At 34.1% G+C, this 17,521-nt stretch overlaps 2 protein-coding genes across 4 annotated transcripts; both read right to left on the bottom strand.

The window, feature by feature from the left end:
• Positions 1 to 2,517: 2,517 nt before the first annotated feature.
• LOC110795245 (probable WRKY transcription factor 39) lies at positions 2,518 to 4,028 on the bottom strand. Its single transcript, XM_022000249.2, has 3 exons — positions 3,440 to 4,028; positions 3,213 to 3,338; positions 2,518 to 2,985 (listed from the first exon to the last, which is right to left on the bottom strand). The coding sequence occupies exons 1-3, from the start codon at positions 4,009 to 4,011 to the stop codon at positions 2,835 to 2,837; spliced, it is 849 nt and encodes a 282-aa protein (XP_021855941.1). The 5' UTR covers positions 4,012 to 4,028; the 3' UTR covers positions 2,518 to 2,834.
• A 155-nt stretch (positions 4,029 to 4,183) lies between these two features.
• Positions 4,184 to 9,293, bottom strand: LOC110795244 (uncharacterized). 3 transcript variants are annotated; one of them, XM_022000248.2, is made up of 5 exons: positions 8,742 to 9,293; positions 7,151 to 7,312; positions 6,724 to 6,867; positions 5,954 to 6,497; positions 4,184 to 5,813 (listed from the first exon to the last, which is right to left on the bottom strand). In XM_022000248.2, the coding sequence occupies exons 2-5, from the start codon at positions 7,247 to 7,249 to the stop codon at positions 4,546 to 4,548; spliced, it is 2,055 nt and encodes a 684-aa protein (XP_021855940.1). In that variant the 5' UTR covers positions 7,250 to 7,312; positions 8,742 to 9,293; the 3' UTR covers positions 4,184 to 4,545. The 3 variants fall into 3 exon arrangements, with proteins under 3 accessions (XP_021855940.1, XP_056686958.1, XP_056686959.1); XM_056830980.1 differs by having other exon boundaries at positions 5,954 to 6,419; positions 8,742 to 9,263; XM_056830981.1 differs by lacking the exon at positions 8,742 to 9,293 and having other exon boundaries at positions 6,724 to 6,946; positions 7,151 to 7,289.
• Positions 9,294 to 17,521: the final 8,228 nt, after the last annotated feature.

Raw genomic sequence — 17,521 nt, 5'->3', positions numbered from 1 at the left:
ACTGAGGGGATTATATTTATAAAAAACGAAACAAGCAATCTTTATGGGACCGAAGGAAAATATTATATTTTTCAAATTTTCTTTTCTTAGACCCACTTGAAGCACTTGTAGATTGTTCAACCTAATGTACTATGAGGCTATATATGATTCTCACTTAGGACCAAGTGCTTATAATTATACTTAGCTTGCTTATCTTATCCTCTTTTATTTTTTACTTTCCATTTTATCTTTTCCTTTTTGTGTAATGAAAAACAAATCATCTCTTATAAATTTAGTAAACTTCTCTTAGGTTACCTCTTAAAAGTTACATATTTCTATTGTCATTTGTCAATCACACGTAATCTTATATTCTTATTAAGAAAGAATATTGAGAAACTTATTTGTGATCGATCCTCAAGAGTATAATTCTCTCTAACATAATCTATTATTCCTTACATTTTATCAAAGAACATGCACGTATCATGTACAATATAGCACAAAAAAAATTGTTCTCACAAGTCACAACTACACTATAAAGGTTTACAAATACATCTCATATAATTTTAGCATAACTTCTTTAATAAAGTATGAAAAGTTGTGCAGTCATATTAAATGTACCAAATCAAATTTTAATATGCCAAAATTATTTCAATTAAATTGAACGTACACAATCAGAAAACCCTTATACCATTAGAGTATGAGATATTAAGGTCCTATAAATCTGCCTTTAGGGTGGGCAGAATTTCCAAGCCTATATGTTGACATTCATGTGCACAATTTGTTATCTTCTAACTGTTACTTGTGACATACATAAAGGGTGTTTGAAGGTCTCACGCAAAATAATTTTCTTGAAAAGATGATATTTTTTTTTGGTTGCAAATGAATCATGCCAACATTGCAAATGGGAGAGGAAGATTTAAACATATAACTTATTCTTTCATATTTTGTGTAAGATAATAAGGATTTCAAAAGTACATGTAGTATGTGTGGACGTTTATTATTTGATATTTCATTACGTTATATAACCATCCTAAAAGAAAGAGTAAACCAACTTACAGTGCGCTATAACATATACGCGCAACCCTCTTCAATGTTTGAAGTTATATTCAATATTTCAATAACCATACATACGGAGTACTCAATTATAGCTATTTCTCAAATTATTAAATGTTCTGGTCATTAATTAAGATGAGCACTATACCATACACGGGTGAGTAAATTAATCATAATTAGATCTTTTGATTTTAATAAGATTACAAAATAGTCTAATGATTTATCATAATCTCTCGCGACTGTAAATTAAAGCAAAAGAATATAACAAAGTCATCTATTACTACTCCACTATCGTTGGTCATTTGGTGATTTTGGTCCCGGAGAAAATACATATAATTTGGACCTTATCATTATGGTGGAGTATCATACATGGTTTTTCTTTTGGGTAAGTAAATTGTTCTCTATTACAAAAACGAGTGTCAAAATCAATTCTCGATATAATAGTGTAAATCAAAACACACACATAAATCGATCAATGGAAAAAAAAAAATTACAAGTGCAAAGATTGACCAAAAAGGTAAGAGCAAGAGCATATGTCAAAAACATATACGGAGTACTTCGTGTAATAAAGCAAACAAAGTTTGTTGGGGGTAGGTAAGAGAGATTTTACCATATTTGGTCGAAATCTCACACAATTTAATATTTCAGGGTTATTGAGAAATATTATTTTATTATTCATAGATTTAATTTTTAAAATAGAACGTGGATGAGGCTTAAGCAACCAAGAGTATTAATTCTATCTTATTCACGACTCACGAGTACCTATAGCTAGGTGTAAGTGTGTAACCAAGGGGATCACTTAATTAATTTTGCTTATTTACCAAATGCTCAAAATGGTTAAATAAGCTACCAAATAAAAAATTGTATTTTTTAAATACTTATATAGTTTAATATGAATCCGAAAACAAGACAAGGGTTCTTAAAAAAAACCGTGTTTCCTGAGATTTTCTAGCCCAAATTCAACAGTGTTCAATGGCGCAATTATTGACATTAGTATTAGTACTACTAATTTCACATCAAACTGAAGTTCAAAATATTCAAACAATGACATTAGTATTAGTACTACTAATTTCACATCAAACTGAAGTTCAAAAGATTTAAAGAGTTGGTTCATTCAATCAACGTTTTAGTCAGCATTTAGCACTTTCATGGATCGGTAACTCCCCTTGATTGGCCCATTTTGAACTTTACGGTGGGCTCAAATGTATTAAATGGCACACACGTGGATTTCAACCCTGCCGGCCCAAAAGTTGCCCCATGAAACTGATTTTGTTTTTTATTTTATTTTATTTTAATATATATACAACTGAAAATAATACAACACTTTTTCTATTTCAAAATAATTGCGAGATGAGGGGTTACTGGGCTAGGAAAATGATTTTAGGCCATAACTCATCCTTGTAGCTCATTTACGCCTAAATTTAAAAAAAAAAAAAAATTAAAAAAAGGCTTTTTGAACATTTAATTTTGCTTGCTGATTTGATTGAATAACAATTTTCTATACACTTTGAAATTGACAAAAACAATGTACTAGTATTGAATTATTTATTTTGGCAGGTGTTGAACTAATTTCATAATAATCAAAATTTGACAGAAGAGTTATGATTTATGATTATAGCACTCTAACAATTAATCTCTAACCTCTTTGTCAGAGAGAGGAGTAATACTAGTAGAAATTTGTATTAAACAAAACAGTGAATTCAATTGGATTCTTGCATGTGCGTGTGGAGTTGATCATACGGACCTTTCAATTCATTAATATTGAACTCGGACCTATTAATGTGGATATTCCCAAAAGTGATTCAAAATGTAATGGTTGAATATGGAAATGTGAATGTTGAATGAACATGCTCCCCTTCATATGTTACAATCAACATGCTTGAATCTTGTAAACATCTTTCCACCTGTTTCCTAGCAGGGCATCCCTTACAAGTGCTGCATTTGTAGTAACTCCTACACAATTACACATTAATCAAACATCATTTTAGTTACCCTAAATCTTATGCAACAACCTCTGCCCAGAACTAATTATCCTGTACGCGTAATTACTGATAGTCTGATATGACAATGTATATTCTGAAAGACCCTTTACAATAATTGGTGATTCCCACAATTACAGCATTAATCCAATTTGAATAAGCCATCTTATGCAATTTTGATAAGTATGCAAGACTTTATACCTGGGATGAGGAGAGCCTTTGATGGGTTTCTGACCATACTTCCTCCAGCAATACTCATCAGGTGGTATATCAGCTATTTTGTCACTAATTGCTGGAACTCTTGTTTTCCGCTTTTCCCGTCGTTTCCTGTGTGAATTCAGAGAGGTTTTTCTGATAAATACCATTATCCGCAGTAATTTCCAACTGAACAAACACAAGCTAAATAATTGGAGGAGAAGAAGTTGTACCTTTTTTTGGTGCAATGGCAAGTCCTGGCAGAAGAAGCACATTTAGTGCTAGCATCTTCACTGAAACTCAAAATCCCTGACATTGAATTCTGCATCACTATTTGTTTGCTGCTTATGTTTGATCCTTCCATGCACAATACAGGATTAGAATATGACCGATTCATCACATCAGTTTTCGCGCTTATAAAGCTGAATTCTTTCACAGGAATGCAACCATTAGGTACCACCAACTTGTAGGAGTTGATAATCGAAGGATCAATCATTTCTTTCGGGTTTATACCCGGAATTTTAGGCAGAGGACCCTGCTTAACCCTCTTAGAACATCTTTCACTTGTTGGTGTTGAATCATCTAGGAGAAAAAGAAACTTCTTCAACTCCTTGATTGCTTCATTGGCAATTAGGCTCGACTGTTGGATAAAACTACTGTTTAACAGATTGTTTTGATCAGAAATTGAGCTGATAAACTGGTGTGCATATCTTAAACCTGTTTGAGCCGCCTCGTTGACTTGTAAATCACTACTGCTAATTATTTCTGTGCTCAAAGCACATACATTTGACTCATCAGCTTCCATGTTTACAACTATTTTGGGGAAATGACAGAGGAATTCCTTGAAACAGTTTTTGTTGGTTGGTTGGTTAAGAGTGCCTGTTATCTTTTGACAGGGTATTTAGTTTGACAATCCAACTTAATGGGGAATCATTACTGCAATAGTTTATATTTGATATAATAAAAGTCATAAAATATAATGCATTTAACAATATATTATTGATAAACCTGGAATCAACAAGGGTTTTATGGAGTAAATTAGAAAGATAGCCAGATGGGAATATGGGATTAACAGCTTATCACGTCTTAGCGTTATCTCATTCTCTGCCCAGTTAGTCAAATGATGCTCCTAATCAGCAGCTCAAGGGTTGTTGCCTGTTCGCCAATCGCCACACTAAACTCTGACAAAATCTTACTGATCATAAAACATCAGATTTGGAGATATAGCGTTTTCCCTAATCTGTGTATCTAGGTACTTGTGCATCCGTATTAAAAATGGGTAATACTTAACCTTTTAAGTATCCATAAAGACCTTGCTGAACTATCCATAGCTTCAAGGTTAAAATCTTCTAGTGACCCTTGACCGCTTGCTCCTTGTTGACCTACACCAATCAGTTCCAACATCACCCATCTTTGCTCTCATCTTTTTGTACTCCCTTGATCTTATAACACCTTCAAGAATGTTAATATCCTCTCGGATTTCTTGCCTTGATAGAGTAGATATACCAGGGAATATGTCTTTCTGAAAATCTTTCATTCGGGTTCCTCTCTTTAGCTTATACCTGATATCCTTCTCCTCTGAAACATCCACCATATATGCATTTGAGGAAACACAATAATCATCAGGGCTGCACTCCTCTGTTTTCAGAACCATCGCCTCATAAGATTCTGAAGAACACTGAGGCCTCTCATCTTCTTCATTTTCGAACACCTTCAAGGGTATTTTTGTCGATTTGCCTGGAGAGAAGGCTCCTCCTGTTTCTGAAGATATCTGTACAAGTAGTTCAGCCGCTATTTGAATTGTTCCATCTACTTCTGGTTCTTCCCTAATGATAAACTGGATATTAGATTCAGAGCTGTCAGAAGATCGTAGGTCCTGCTCTCCTGACTGTGTCACTAAAAGATCATTCTTATTCTTTTCTTCTTCATCAGATGTAGTGAAGTTAACATCATCATATTGTACTCCAGATTGCATGGTCTTTATGCTGCTTGAATGATCAATCACACCTTCTGACTCAGAAGAGCTAGACAACTTGCAACAGTTAAGCTGTTCAAAGGGTTCTTCTATCCCCTTTTCTAAGTTTAATTCTGCTCCAACTGCGTCAACCATATCGATCTCACGTGATAGACCGTCTGAAATCTTCGAAGATGACCCCACACTAGATAATTTTGGGTCTGATCCACTACTACAAAGCTCCTCAATGGAATCAGAATCAAGATCTACTACGCTGATGTTGGTTTCATTACCTTCTCTAAACTTATCATCCTTACTGCACTTTTCTCCGCTGTTGTCCTCAAAATTCACATCCTTTTGTAAATGAATTCCATGTGTTACCATGAATGAGCTCACATTATTAGCTCCTCTCCAAGAATTTGGGCTGACAGAAGAAGCTACATTTGACGTGGGATAAATCTTCTCTAACACGGGTGATGGGCTAGTTATTGACGAATTGACCACCCCCGAATGATTATTTGAGAAATATGATTGATCTTCAAGTTGAACTGTATTAAGGTCCAAACCCCTATTTATTATTTTACAAGTAGGTAACCTTTGATTCTTGTCCAAAAGATTAGCAGGCAAGAACTTTTTGTGGTGTCCGTTTGATCCTGCATATATGAGCAGATTGACAATCTGAGATCACAGCACCACAAAAAAACAGATTATATAATGTTCCCTTATTTCAAGCAAACTATCGCACACGCTAGGAAAAGTGGTATAAGCAAGTATCGTAACTCAAAAGGAATACCTGAATCACATAGTGATTGTGTCTGACAGCTTGGACCAGCATCTAAAGGAGATCTATGCAGTGTGGTTCTATAAGAGCCACCCCTGATGGCACTTTGTGAAAATCTTTCTAGCTTGTGCGGGCCAATTTTCAAAAATTTATCTAACTTGTGCTTGTCTCTGGAACCAAATTCCAGAGCAGCAGAACCAGAAGTGAGCCCAAGATATGCTTCACAGTTTGAAAAGCTTAAATTTTCATCTTCGAGATCAATGATGTCAATTGATGATGAACAGGTTTTCTTTCCCTTCCAATATTGTTCTCTGCCTTTTTTACTAGCATCTTGTCCAATGCTCAAAGATAGGTTCAAATGATCCGAATCAAAAACTTCTTTATTCTGAGAATAATTCTTAGAAATTTCCTCTTGTCTAGAAGAATTATCACATTGGCTAATGAATTCATCAGCTGAAAGTTGAAGATCAAGTGGTTTCTGCATAGACATAGACACAGGAGGCTGTTTCTGTAACTTGCAATCCAAACTGAATTTTTCAAATTGCATGTATTCCGCCTGAAAACATTTATTTCAGACTGTCACATTTCTTGCAAAGGAACAAGGAAATATCCAGTATGAAATTGTTTCAAGTTCAAATACACATAAATCACTATACTAAGATTAAATCACATACTGCCAAAAAAATATTCAAAAAAAACAAAAGGAGCAGAAACAGAAAAGATAAAAGTAGCATTGCCATCTATGTGAAGTGACATTGAACAGGAGATAGCTTCAAGCTTACCATTGAACATTTTAATTGATTGTTCTGGTTTACGGGCACTGGAGTCAAGCCTCCTTTACGCAAATTGTAGTTATCTAAACCCTTCTGTTTTAAGTTCTCCATTATAGCTGTTTGTTTTCTGTAGAGTTCATGAAGTTCAAAGACCTGAAGAAAAAGTAGTGGAAAATGATTCACAAGAGGAGTTAATGCTAATATCTGCACAAAACCACAGGGTAAACATGTCCTGCATTTTAGGTGATAGTCAGATACTACGACAAATAACCTTGGATCGCTAAAGAATTTAGAAAATAAAACGAGATTTTTGCTTGATACAGTTATGAATCCATAAAGATATTTCTGGTCCTGCTGACTGTAAGAACTTGAGTATATATAAATATAGCAAACAACGTAATCAACCAGAGTTTTAAGCTTTGTAGAGAAATTATACCTGTCTCCTAAAAACAAGCTCTTGGTCTAGCATTGTCTCCTTAAATAAATCTCTTGAGCTTTGAACAGAATTTAGATCAAGATCACCTCGGTCGAGCATTTTCCCCTTGAGGACATTAGAGAAATAGGGTACTCTTGCACTTAATTCCACACTTCCCCATTCCTGCATAACTCTCACACTTTTAGAAGAAGAACTCTGTACGATAAGAGAAATCTGAGGCTGCAAATTGGCTATATAAACTAAAAATAAAGATAAGTCATGCATTTAGTGTTCAGTAGTCAGTACTGATCTATTGCCAATAATGATATAGAAATACTTCATAGATCAGAGGAAAATCAGGGTCAAAGGTTGGTGTCTTAATTAATTGCAACAGCCAAAGATTTCCAGGAAATGTTTTCTTGAAATGAGGAACTAAGGTAACTAATTGGTAACATACTTTGCAAATAGTCTAACCGGGCTGTAACCTTCCATTTTTCAATCAAGCAAAATTTGTTTAGCTAATTAAAGAGTGTGAAACAAATGACTATATTTGCTGTATATCAAGTGAATGGCACAAAAGGTGAAAAGCATTCCATCTGAAAAAACTCTCAGAATTTAGAACTGAAAGGACTTAGATTACAGCCCCTCACCCCTCCTTCCAAAACACTCCTCCTGCTGTTCTACTCTATTTCAATATTTTTAATTGAGTCTGGTTTTAAAAAATAGTTTTTACAATGGAAGCCTGCAGTCCTACCAGAGTTGAAAGCAAAACAAAATCATTAGGTATCAACAAAAACCAGCCAGTGAATTGGAGCAAGCACAAGCAGGAGACTGATTGTGATCAAGCTGAATTGTGGCCCCAGAAGCAGTCTAGTATGTCGACCTCAATGAGGTTCCATTCCAAAACCATTGAGCAACAAGACAAGTAAGCAATGAAAGTTAGTACTAAAATAATCACAGATGTACTGAACAATTCCAATGGGTTTTACATAATTATAATCAATAAGTTAAAAAGTTCAATCAAAACCTTGCCCCTTCTTATAATTGCATACCACATTTTATTTTGAAAGATAAAAATTTCAGCCATAATTGATCTGATGGAAAAATCAAGCAAAAAAGCTTACAATGATCTACGAACTCGATTTTGTTCATACACAAAAAAGGTATATTCAATTACTCCGTACTGTAATAACTAATAACATGTAATGCATTAAGTTTAAGAATCCAATTTGAGTACACAGATGAACAGAATATCAAGTACTGGAAAAATAAACCCAGAAAATCTGTACATATGTAGAGAATATATTGAATCAGGAAATAATCTGAAACACATACTCCGTACTCCGTATAACGACGGTATTTGAGCATGTATAGTTAAGAAACAGTATAATAATCCGTAGTTGGTATGTAACAGTAACATGGAGGAACGTAAACAAAAGGAAAAACTGAAATCAAATCCAGAAAAACCCACGCAATGTAAACTATCACCTAATTATTTATTTATTTAGCAAGCATGATATTAAAATAGTCCGTAATAAGAAGATGAAGCTAATTCGCTAAAGTAAAATAAAGTAACCCAGAAGATATTTGAGAAGAGAGAGAAGAATAGTACCAGGATCTGAAAGATGTACGAAAGGGAAGAAGAACGAAGAAAGTGTGGAGGTCTCCTCCACTCACAAGCAACCAAACATTGTTGTTCAATGCTTCCAAATACGTCGCAATTAATATTTTTATATGGAGTAATTATTGTTAATAGTACAATAATACGGAGTATTCCGTATTAATTTACATGAAATTATTCTCCTCCCTACTTCCTAATTCCCTATTCCTTCTCCTCTTACAAACATTCGAATCTGATAGTAATTCGATCAGAGAGGACAGAAGAGGAAGAAGAAGGAGAATTATAGTTGATGAGAGAAAAGGAGCAGCACCAAAATCGGCATTTGGTTTGGGGTTATGGTGTGTTAATTTGAGGAGAGAGAAAAGAGGAGATTAATTACAAATAAAAAAGAAAGGTGTCTCTTTCACTCATCTCCTCATTCATCAGTCGTTGGGATTCCCTTCCCTTTCTCTCTCCTCTCTTTCTCTCTCTACCCAAAATACCAGTTCTGTAGATTGTAGTAGCTTTCTAGTATGAGAATTGAGAAGTAGCCCTTATTACTACTCCGTACCAGGGAGACTATTCTTTTTATTATTTTTATATTTTTTTTTATCCTGTAGTTTGAGATTTCTGTTGCAAAAGGAGGGCGGGCCAGTCACAGTTTGTTGGGACACTTTCAATGCTTAAAAGCATGTAATTTTCGACTTTTTTTTTTTTATTATTTTCCCTCAGCTCACTCCCCTTAAACCTTTTTAGTTTTTACTCCCTTCATTCATATGAGATTGCCCTTAAAACAAACTTTACTTTATTCATATAGATTATTTGGATGTAATTAGTTAATTACTTACAACATAATTTGGTAAAATACGCCTTTTAAAAGAAAAATAGGAAAATAATAAGTGAAAAAAAAAACACAAAGTAAAGAGTATCATTTAACATAAGGGGGCAAATTTAAAGGACATTCTGAAAATAAATACGATGTAGTCTGTTAAGGATGGAAGGCGTACTCTTCTTAACTTGTGATTCTATTTTTTTATTTTTTTTTGAAAGGTAAGAAAAAGTAAGTATATCGGAGGGTCTCTTCTTAAGGGAGTAACACTGACTTAATCACGGTTGATAATTGAAAAGTGTTACGAGCATTACAAGTAACAACATACTACATACATATTATTTACTGGATCGAGCTAACTAACTGACCAACATTTCATATCTAAGCAACACTGTTTAGGACGTTGTCATACTCAGTTGTTTTTTGTTGCTTGATTTTTCTTTTCAATAAACGTGATTGATGTCCCATCATTCAAATTGGTGTAACAAATATTTGATGTCGCAATAAGAGCATCAATTTTAAGGGTAACTCTTATTTACCCACTCTTAATCTCTCTCTTCCTCCACATCATTAGAGCATCAATTGTAAGGGTACCTCTTATTTACCCACTCTTAATCTCTCTCTTCATCCACCTCATCACCCTCTCTTAATAAGAGTTATCTACCAAAAATCTAAAAAATAACTATCTCTTATTTACTCCCTCTTAAACAACTTTTACATGTATTTTCTATTAAAAAAAAACAAAAATATCAAAAGCATGCACATTTTCCCCACAACCATCCACCTCACCCCCACTCTTATTTTTAAGAGCTACCTCTTATTTAGAGGAAGTCTCAATCAACCTCTAAATAAGAGGTAGCTAAGAGTTAACTCTTATTTTTTAAGAGGTAACTCTTAAATTTTCTCTCTCTTTAAGAGGGGGTTAAGAGTGGGTTACAATTGATGCTCTTACCATCTCTTATTAAGAATTCTCTACCAAAAACCCAAGAAATTGGTCACTTCTTATACACTAACTCTTGCATACAATTTCACATGTTTTCTCTTTTTTTTTTAAAGAAATATAACTAAAAAGCATACATACAATACACCTGATACCCCCTCTTATTTCTAAAAGCTACATCTTATTTAGAAAATGTCTCAATCAATCTTTAAATAAGAGGTAGCTAAGAGTTACTCTAATTTTTTTCAAGGCTAGTTCTTAGAAATTCGCTCTCCTTAAGAGGGGGCTAAGAGTAAGCTATAATTGATGCTCTAATATTTTGAATTTTTCATGGCGTAGACCAGATTCTTTTAACATAGTTAATAACCAGTAGATTATAACCTTCAATGTACACTTTTCTAATGTTCATACAAATGACTTCCTACAGACTTTCCCATATTAATTATAAGGTGATGTTTGGTTGCACTTGGGAATTTATATTCCCCTTGTATTTGTCATTCTCATATGTTTTAACTTCCTAGGAGTTGAGTATTCTTGTTTGGTTGAACATATGAAATTAGAATTCCCATGGGAAAATCTACTTACCTAGGAAGGACTAGGTAAGTAACTTCCCCCATTTTGGGGAAAGTAGAACTTCCTATAAAGTTTCACTTATATGGACATGTCAACCAATTAAACAACCTATTTGTTCTTCACTTCCTAGGAAATGAAACTTCCCATTATTAAAATGTCAATCAAACTAGCCCTAAGTACGGGCACCTAAACTTGGTCTCTAATAATAATACGGAGTAATAATTTGTGTTGCTACTGAAGAAGATTTGCATGGCTCGTGATTCAATTGTTCAAATGTTCTAATACTTCGATTTACATAATTAATAAGCACTTTTTGACAAGTCAAATTCGCCTAAACCAAATTAACAAGGACACAAATATGAGTACTTGTAGTTAACTAGTGAAGTTCGTATTCATTTAGGGCTTATTGAATTATTCTATAATATTAACTAATTTAGAATTTTGACAATTGAAGAAAATCTTCTAAGATATTTTCAATACATAAGAAAAATAACTTGTAGGGTTTTGTTTGGTTTATTTCAATGAGTACTCAATATTTATATTTTCTACTAATGTATAATTAGAGATCGATATAAACTAGATAATGATAATTTAAAGACTACATTTAATTTGGATATAAAAGAAAACATTTAACACCATATGCATCATGTCACTTAAATCATCACGTCCACCCTTGTGATTTATAATGAAACTACACAGTTAATAGTTATGGTTAGCGTGTGAAGTAGGACTAATGGACCACGAAATGACCTCTCCAATAATAAAATAATTAATTAAGGGGTCCGGTTGCAAATAATAATAACCAGTGTTTTAGTTAGGATAATGGTCCAATTTATTAGGGAGTACTTTGAATATAATATTGTGGCGTATAGCGGTATAGTTGTGAACATACACTTGAATTTTCTTGAGATGGCACGATATGTACATGTGCTGTGAGTAAAGGGATTTCACGTGACATGAATATGTTATTAGAAATATTTTTTTAATGTATTAGTATAGATAACACAATACTTTAAAGTTTTAAGATAGATATTTTCATCTATTAGAGGAGTCAAAATGTCACTTTTAAAGTTTAGAGGGCAAAGTTTAGAAGCAATTTTCATACTCCGCACACAATAATTAATCCTCTTTATTTTTATATTTTAACCGTTCTGCTAAAACAAATAAGAGGTAGATCGAACATTAAAAGATCAAAATAGCAAGGTACCCGGCCACAAGTCAACATCAAAATCATGTTGAAGAGCTAAGGCAACGGACCCCCTTTATGTCTTTTTGATAACGATAGTTCATCACTATTCATCAAGATATGAAAACACGAAGTGCTTCGTATAGGTTTGCCAAGATGTACATAGTACGGATTATATACGGAGTAGTTCCGTATGTAGTACGTATTAAACTGATGGTGTATCTAAGTGTATCGCTATTCGACGCCTGTCCACGCTAAAATCGCCCTACTATTCATAGCGAAAGTACAGAATTACCCTTATACCTTTTTACCCCTCCCTTTCATTTTTTTTACCCTTCTCACCTCACCTTTCCCTCACCTCTCTCTCACCCCCCCTCCCCACCAATCTGGCTGCAGGAAAATCGCCGGAAAAATGAAATTCCGGCGAGATTTTTTTTTACCCCTTTTATAATTCGCCGGGAAACTGATATTCATACCTGTTTCTTCATAATTCGCCGGAAAACTGAAATTCTGGAAAATATTAGTATCTTCATAATTCGTGTGAGAGTTGCGACGGTGTTTATAGTCAAGGAAGTTGTCCCGGAAAATCGCTCCCGGGAAGCTCGTAAGCTTCAATGGAGGAGGTAAAAAATGGTGTTTCTTTATAGATGGCTAATTACATTTGACCCCACAAATGCTTTTTATCAAAGATATGAGTATTAGCAAAATCACAAAGTTATTGTTCATGTTTCACTTAAAGGGGTACGGAATAATACTTACCTTTTATAAACAACATAATTAGCCTATTCAATCGTTACCAATTTACCATTTGCTCATATCATACTCTATATTTATTTATTTGCTACGGAGTAAATCAAATCGCTTAAGTAATTAATAAATATTACCTAATTTCTTAATGTTTCAAACATGTTTTTAGGCTTTTAACCGATGAAGATCAACTTTTCTCCTACATATTTATCTCTTTTTAAGGTAAAATGAACATATCCATTTAAACAAAACAATTCCAATTAATTATACCATGTAAAATTTCATTGATCGATCAAAATTTTGTTTGATATAGTAGATTATATTACCTTTCTAACAAAAAATGCATGTATTTTTGAGATGCGTATTGATTTGCACTTATTATGAAATTAAAACTTATTTTAGCTATAAATATAGTTGAATAATCCTTATCTTATCTGAACTTATTTTTTTAAAAATAAATGAAAAATAAGGTGAAAAAACATAGTCTTATTGACCATCATCACATTCAACATTAATTTCTTACTCTTAGCTAGCGATTTTAAGTTTTAACTTGAATTTACGACGATTAAAGTAGAAATATGGGCGGTGTTTGATTTGGGTGATAATAATAGTGGACAAAGACGTAGACAGGTAACAAGAGTTTACTAATTAAAAGAGGGTTATCCAACTATATAGGAATTAAGTGGATTGTGGTTAGATCATGTCAATTAAATTAATACTACTACTAATAACTTTTGTTGGATCCTAATTGGTCAACTCCCGAGTACTATTGTCAAATAATAGTGATGCATCAACGTCCATTCGTCCCACTCACATCGCGACAATGGATATTACTTCCCCTCTCCCAGATGTTATTTGGATTGAAGATGCTGCAGGGAACTTGTTCAAGCAAAAGGTTGAATATGACTGGAGGCCTTCATACTGTAAAATATGTCGAACCGCTACCTCCTCTTCTCCGAGTTCAGAAGAAAAAAAGGGTGAGGGATTCCCTGAAACCAGAGCAAGAACCTAAAAAGCGACCTGTCTTCGGCACCAGGGGTATTGGAGACGTGGGACACATCCATTCCGAGGGAGGTTCCTCTTCATTCATCGAAAGGAAATAGGTGAACAACTATTCCTTACTTTCAAATATTCGCGATCATAAAATCACTTTCTTGACCTGGCCGGGGCCGGGAGAAAGCATTAGCAAAGGGGAGGAAGAAAGAGACCGGCCCTAGGAATGCTCTTAACCAGAATGATGAGGGGGAGCCTTAGAACGAGTCAATGAGGCGAAATGGGGGCCACCCTAGCCCATTGAGTGCTCTACCTCGTATTTAGGAAAGTAAATAGGCTGCCGGTAACTTATCTTCGCTCGGATATTTGACACGTACCAAGATATAGACCCTAACATAAGTTACATCGAAATTAACTACTTATTCTGTTCTTTTTTAAATGACACAATTATTTAGACACGTTTGTCAATGCATGATTTCAAACGTTAATATCTCCAATTATGAATAAGAAAAAATTACAAAAAGTTATTTAAAAAATATTTATTGAGATGATTTTAATATGACCCCACACGAATATAAATCATAAAAGAAGTCAAATGAGCTTGTGTGAATAGTGTCATAAAATCAATTTTGTCGTGTAAATAAAAACGGAAGAAGTGTTTCTTACTTTCTTCTTTTCTATAAGTTAATTCATTATTCATATCACTAATGTTGCCAAAAAATAATAATCATATGACTAATGAAAGACCTACAGGGCTACAGATTTATGTACTTAGTACGGAGTATTTGTGTGCTGTATTTTGTTTCAAAAAAGTTAATCCGTATTAAGACAAACAGGAGAAAAGAAGAATCAAATCAAAAAGAAAAAAGAAAGAAAAAACAAGGAAGTATAGTTGTAGACGACAAATCCATTAATATCCAGATAATATGATACTGCGCTGCACAGTGGTCATTTTATAATTTATAGTCGTACTTGTAACTTGTGGATTGCACCCACTAAATAATTGTACTTGTGAAAGATATAAGGCCAGCATTTGGCTACATATCTCAGAATCTTTTAAACTGAGGTATCTTTTTCACAAAAAATGGTGGGAGTACCATACCATTTTGTTTTACAGAAATTCAATCTGAACCTCAACAGAAGTCGGGGGATCGGTTTTGTATACTGTGAAATTTTGATAATTTTTACATATACCCGAGCAACTTATTTAGGTTATAAACTAAAAAAATTAATGAATAGTATGTCATATACGCTTGGTGTATGACAAAGAATCTCGTAAAATGTATACTTACGTTATCCCTAAAAAGTCAAAAGTAAGAAATATTCTTTCATCCTAAAGTGTACTCCCTCCATTCCTTTTTGTTCTTCCCGTTTCTATTTTAGGTGTTCCTATATGTTCTTCCCATTTCCTTTTATGGACATACCTTTTTACCATAAAATTCCCCACCATCCCTTATTTAATTCATTCAAATTTCCCTATTCACCCACCCAACCCCACTTTTATGATTTTTTATTACTTTATTAAAAATATCTTCTCTCTCATTCATTTCTTTATTACTTTCCTTTACTATTTTATTACTTTCTCTTACATTCAATCATTACTCTTACACCCAATCATTACAAGATTTCATTTTCTTAATTCCCACACCAATTCCCAAATGGTAAGAACATAAAGGAACAGAGGGAGTACAACTTAATTGAAAACAAAATATAGGAACATGCAATACAATTTAGAGAAAGTGGAGAGAGAGAATCACACAATTACAACCAATTTGGCGATTCTACTTTTATACTTCCTCCGTCTTTTAATACTCGCAACGTTTGGACTTTTGCCACTATTCATATAATCTACTTTGACTATTCGTAGTGTTTTTTATATAAGATAAAACATAATCATGTGGGATCTTGTTAGATTCGTCTCAATGTGTATTTTCAAAATATCAACTTTTTATAATTTTTGCATAAAGAGAATTTAAGATATAAACGATCAAAGTTGTGCATTGGCATGCGTGAAACTAACAAACGTTGCGAGTATTAAAAGACGGAGGAAGTATGAAGTAAGTCTACCCTCAAATAATCAACAATGATGCTCATTCAAAAAATGGCCTCATTAGTAATGAAAATACCATATAACCTAAAAAGGTTACTCCAATGATTACAAAATGGAGAATTGGTTTAATAATACTCCGAATATGAAATCTCATTTGCGCTTTTAAGTAGATCGAACAAACCTCGATCTCCTTATGATATCTAATTTATAGTGTATTACTCGATCAAACGTGTGTAAAAGATAGAGACGACAGTTATTCAAAGACTACAATCTGAGTTTTCGAAAGGAGCATGTTTTACGGTTAAGTGCTCCCTAGTCCCTAGTCAGTAGTCTCCCTATATAATTAAGAAGCTACGAAGTACAGTACTACATTGGGGTGTCCAAAGTTCAAACTCCAAAATAGATTACTATACTAATCACATTTTGGAGAACTATTGTGTATTGACAATAGTGTATTCAAGTATGGGAATTTGGAACTGGTGTTAATTAAACAATATCAGTTGGAATATTTGTTCCTTAATTAGTTTCATGCTACCAGTAGGTTCGAATCAAAGGGAGTTTCCCCATACACATTATTTTACATGAAAGAATTCAACTGGCAGGCCCACTAACAGAACTTCATGCCCGGCCTTGTGTATTAATATGTTATGCATTTGTGGGTCTATGGGCCGTAGTCCTTTACGCTGTGGCCATTTTAACCTAAGAGATACCTTTTGACTCTTTGAGTAAAGATGGCCGTGGGCGGGGGAGACCCAAGACCTGACCCGACCTGATTCGAAGAAAGCACAGCTCATCACGAGCACGAAGTCGTGGGACGTGGGTCGGGCCTGGGCAACATTCGTTTGGAAAAAGCACTACAACGTACGCTAAATTTAGTAAAATTAGGCTTAGGCATGACGACCTGACCTGACCCGACCCAACACCACAACCCGAACCTGAGCCCTATTTTGAACTTTTCAGCCCGGACTGGCATGGCATTATGCAGAGTGGGTCTGACCCGTTTTGGCCCACTGCCCGAAGCCTGGCCCGACCCATGACCATCTTTACCTTTGAGGTTTACAAGAATGCACCGCATATATTGCGTTTTTAATAATTTACAAGGTGGCCATGAGGTTTTCAATTTTTTTTTCCAAATGCCCACCTAAGCACACCTTGTGAATTGAAGTATTTAAAACATAAGGGTAATCGGTGTTTTTGGTGCAAATGAGCCACGGAGGGCTAAAATACAAAGTATTTGTTTTTCATAAAAACGGTTGAAATAAACAATACTAGGCTATTGACACTTATTGATTAGTTGACGTAACTTGTAATTTGAGACGATCTTTTATCAGAATTTATAATTTTCTCATGTAAGAAAACCAACTTTCCCCCTTTTGCTACATATTTTTTTGGATCCTTTTTTTTGGCCATGGCCCATGGATGTATGGAGAGATTTATTAATTTATTTATTACAACCACAAAAATAACAATAGTC

Source organism: Spinacia oleracea, chromosome 6, assembly GCF_020520425.1.
Source record: "Spinacia oleracea cultivar Varoflay chromosome 6, BTI_SOV_V1, whole genome shotgun sequence".
Taxonomy (NCBI): domain Eukaryota; kingdom Viridiplantae; phylum Streptophyta; class Magnoliopsida; order Caryophyllales; family Amaranthaceae; genus Spinacia; species Spinacia oleracea.
Note: the sequence above shows the minus strand (reverse complement) of the source record. Positions and strands in the feature narration are given on the sequence as shown.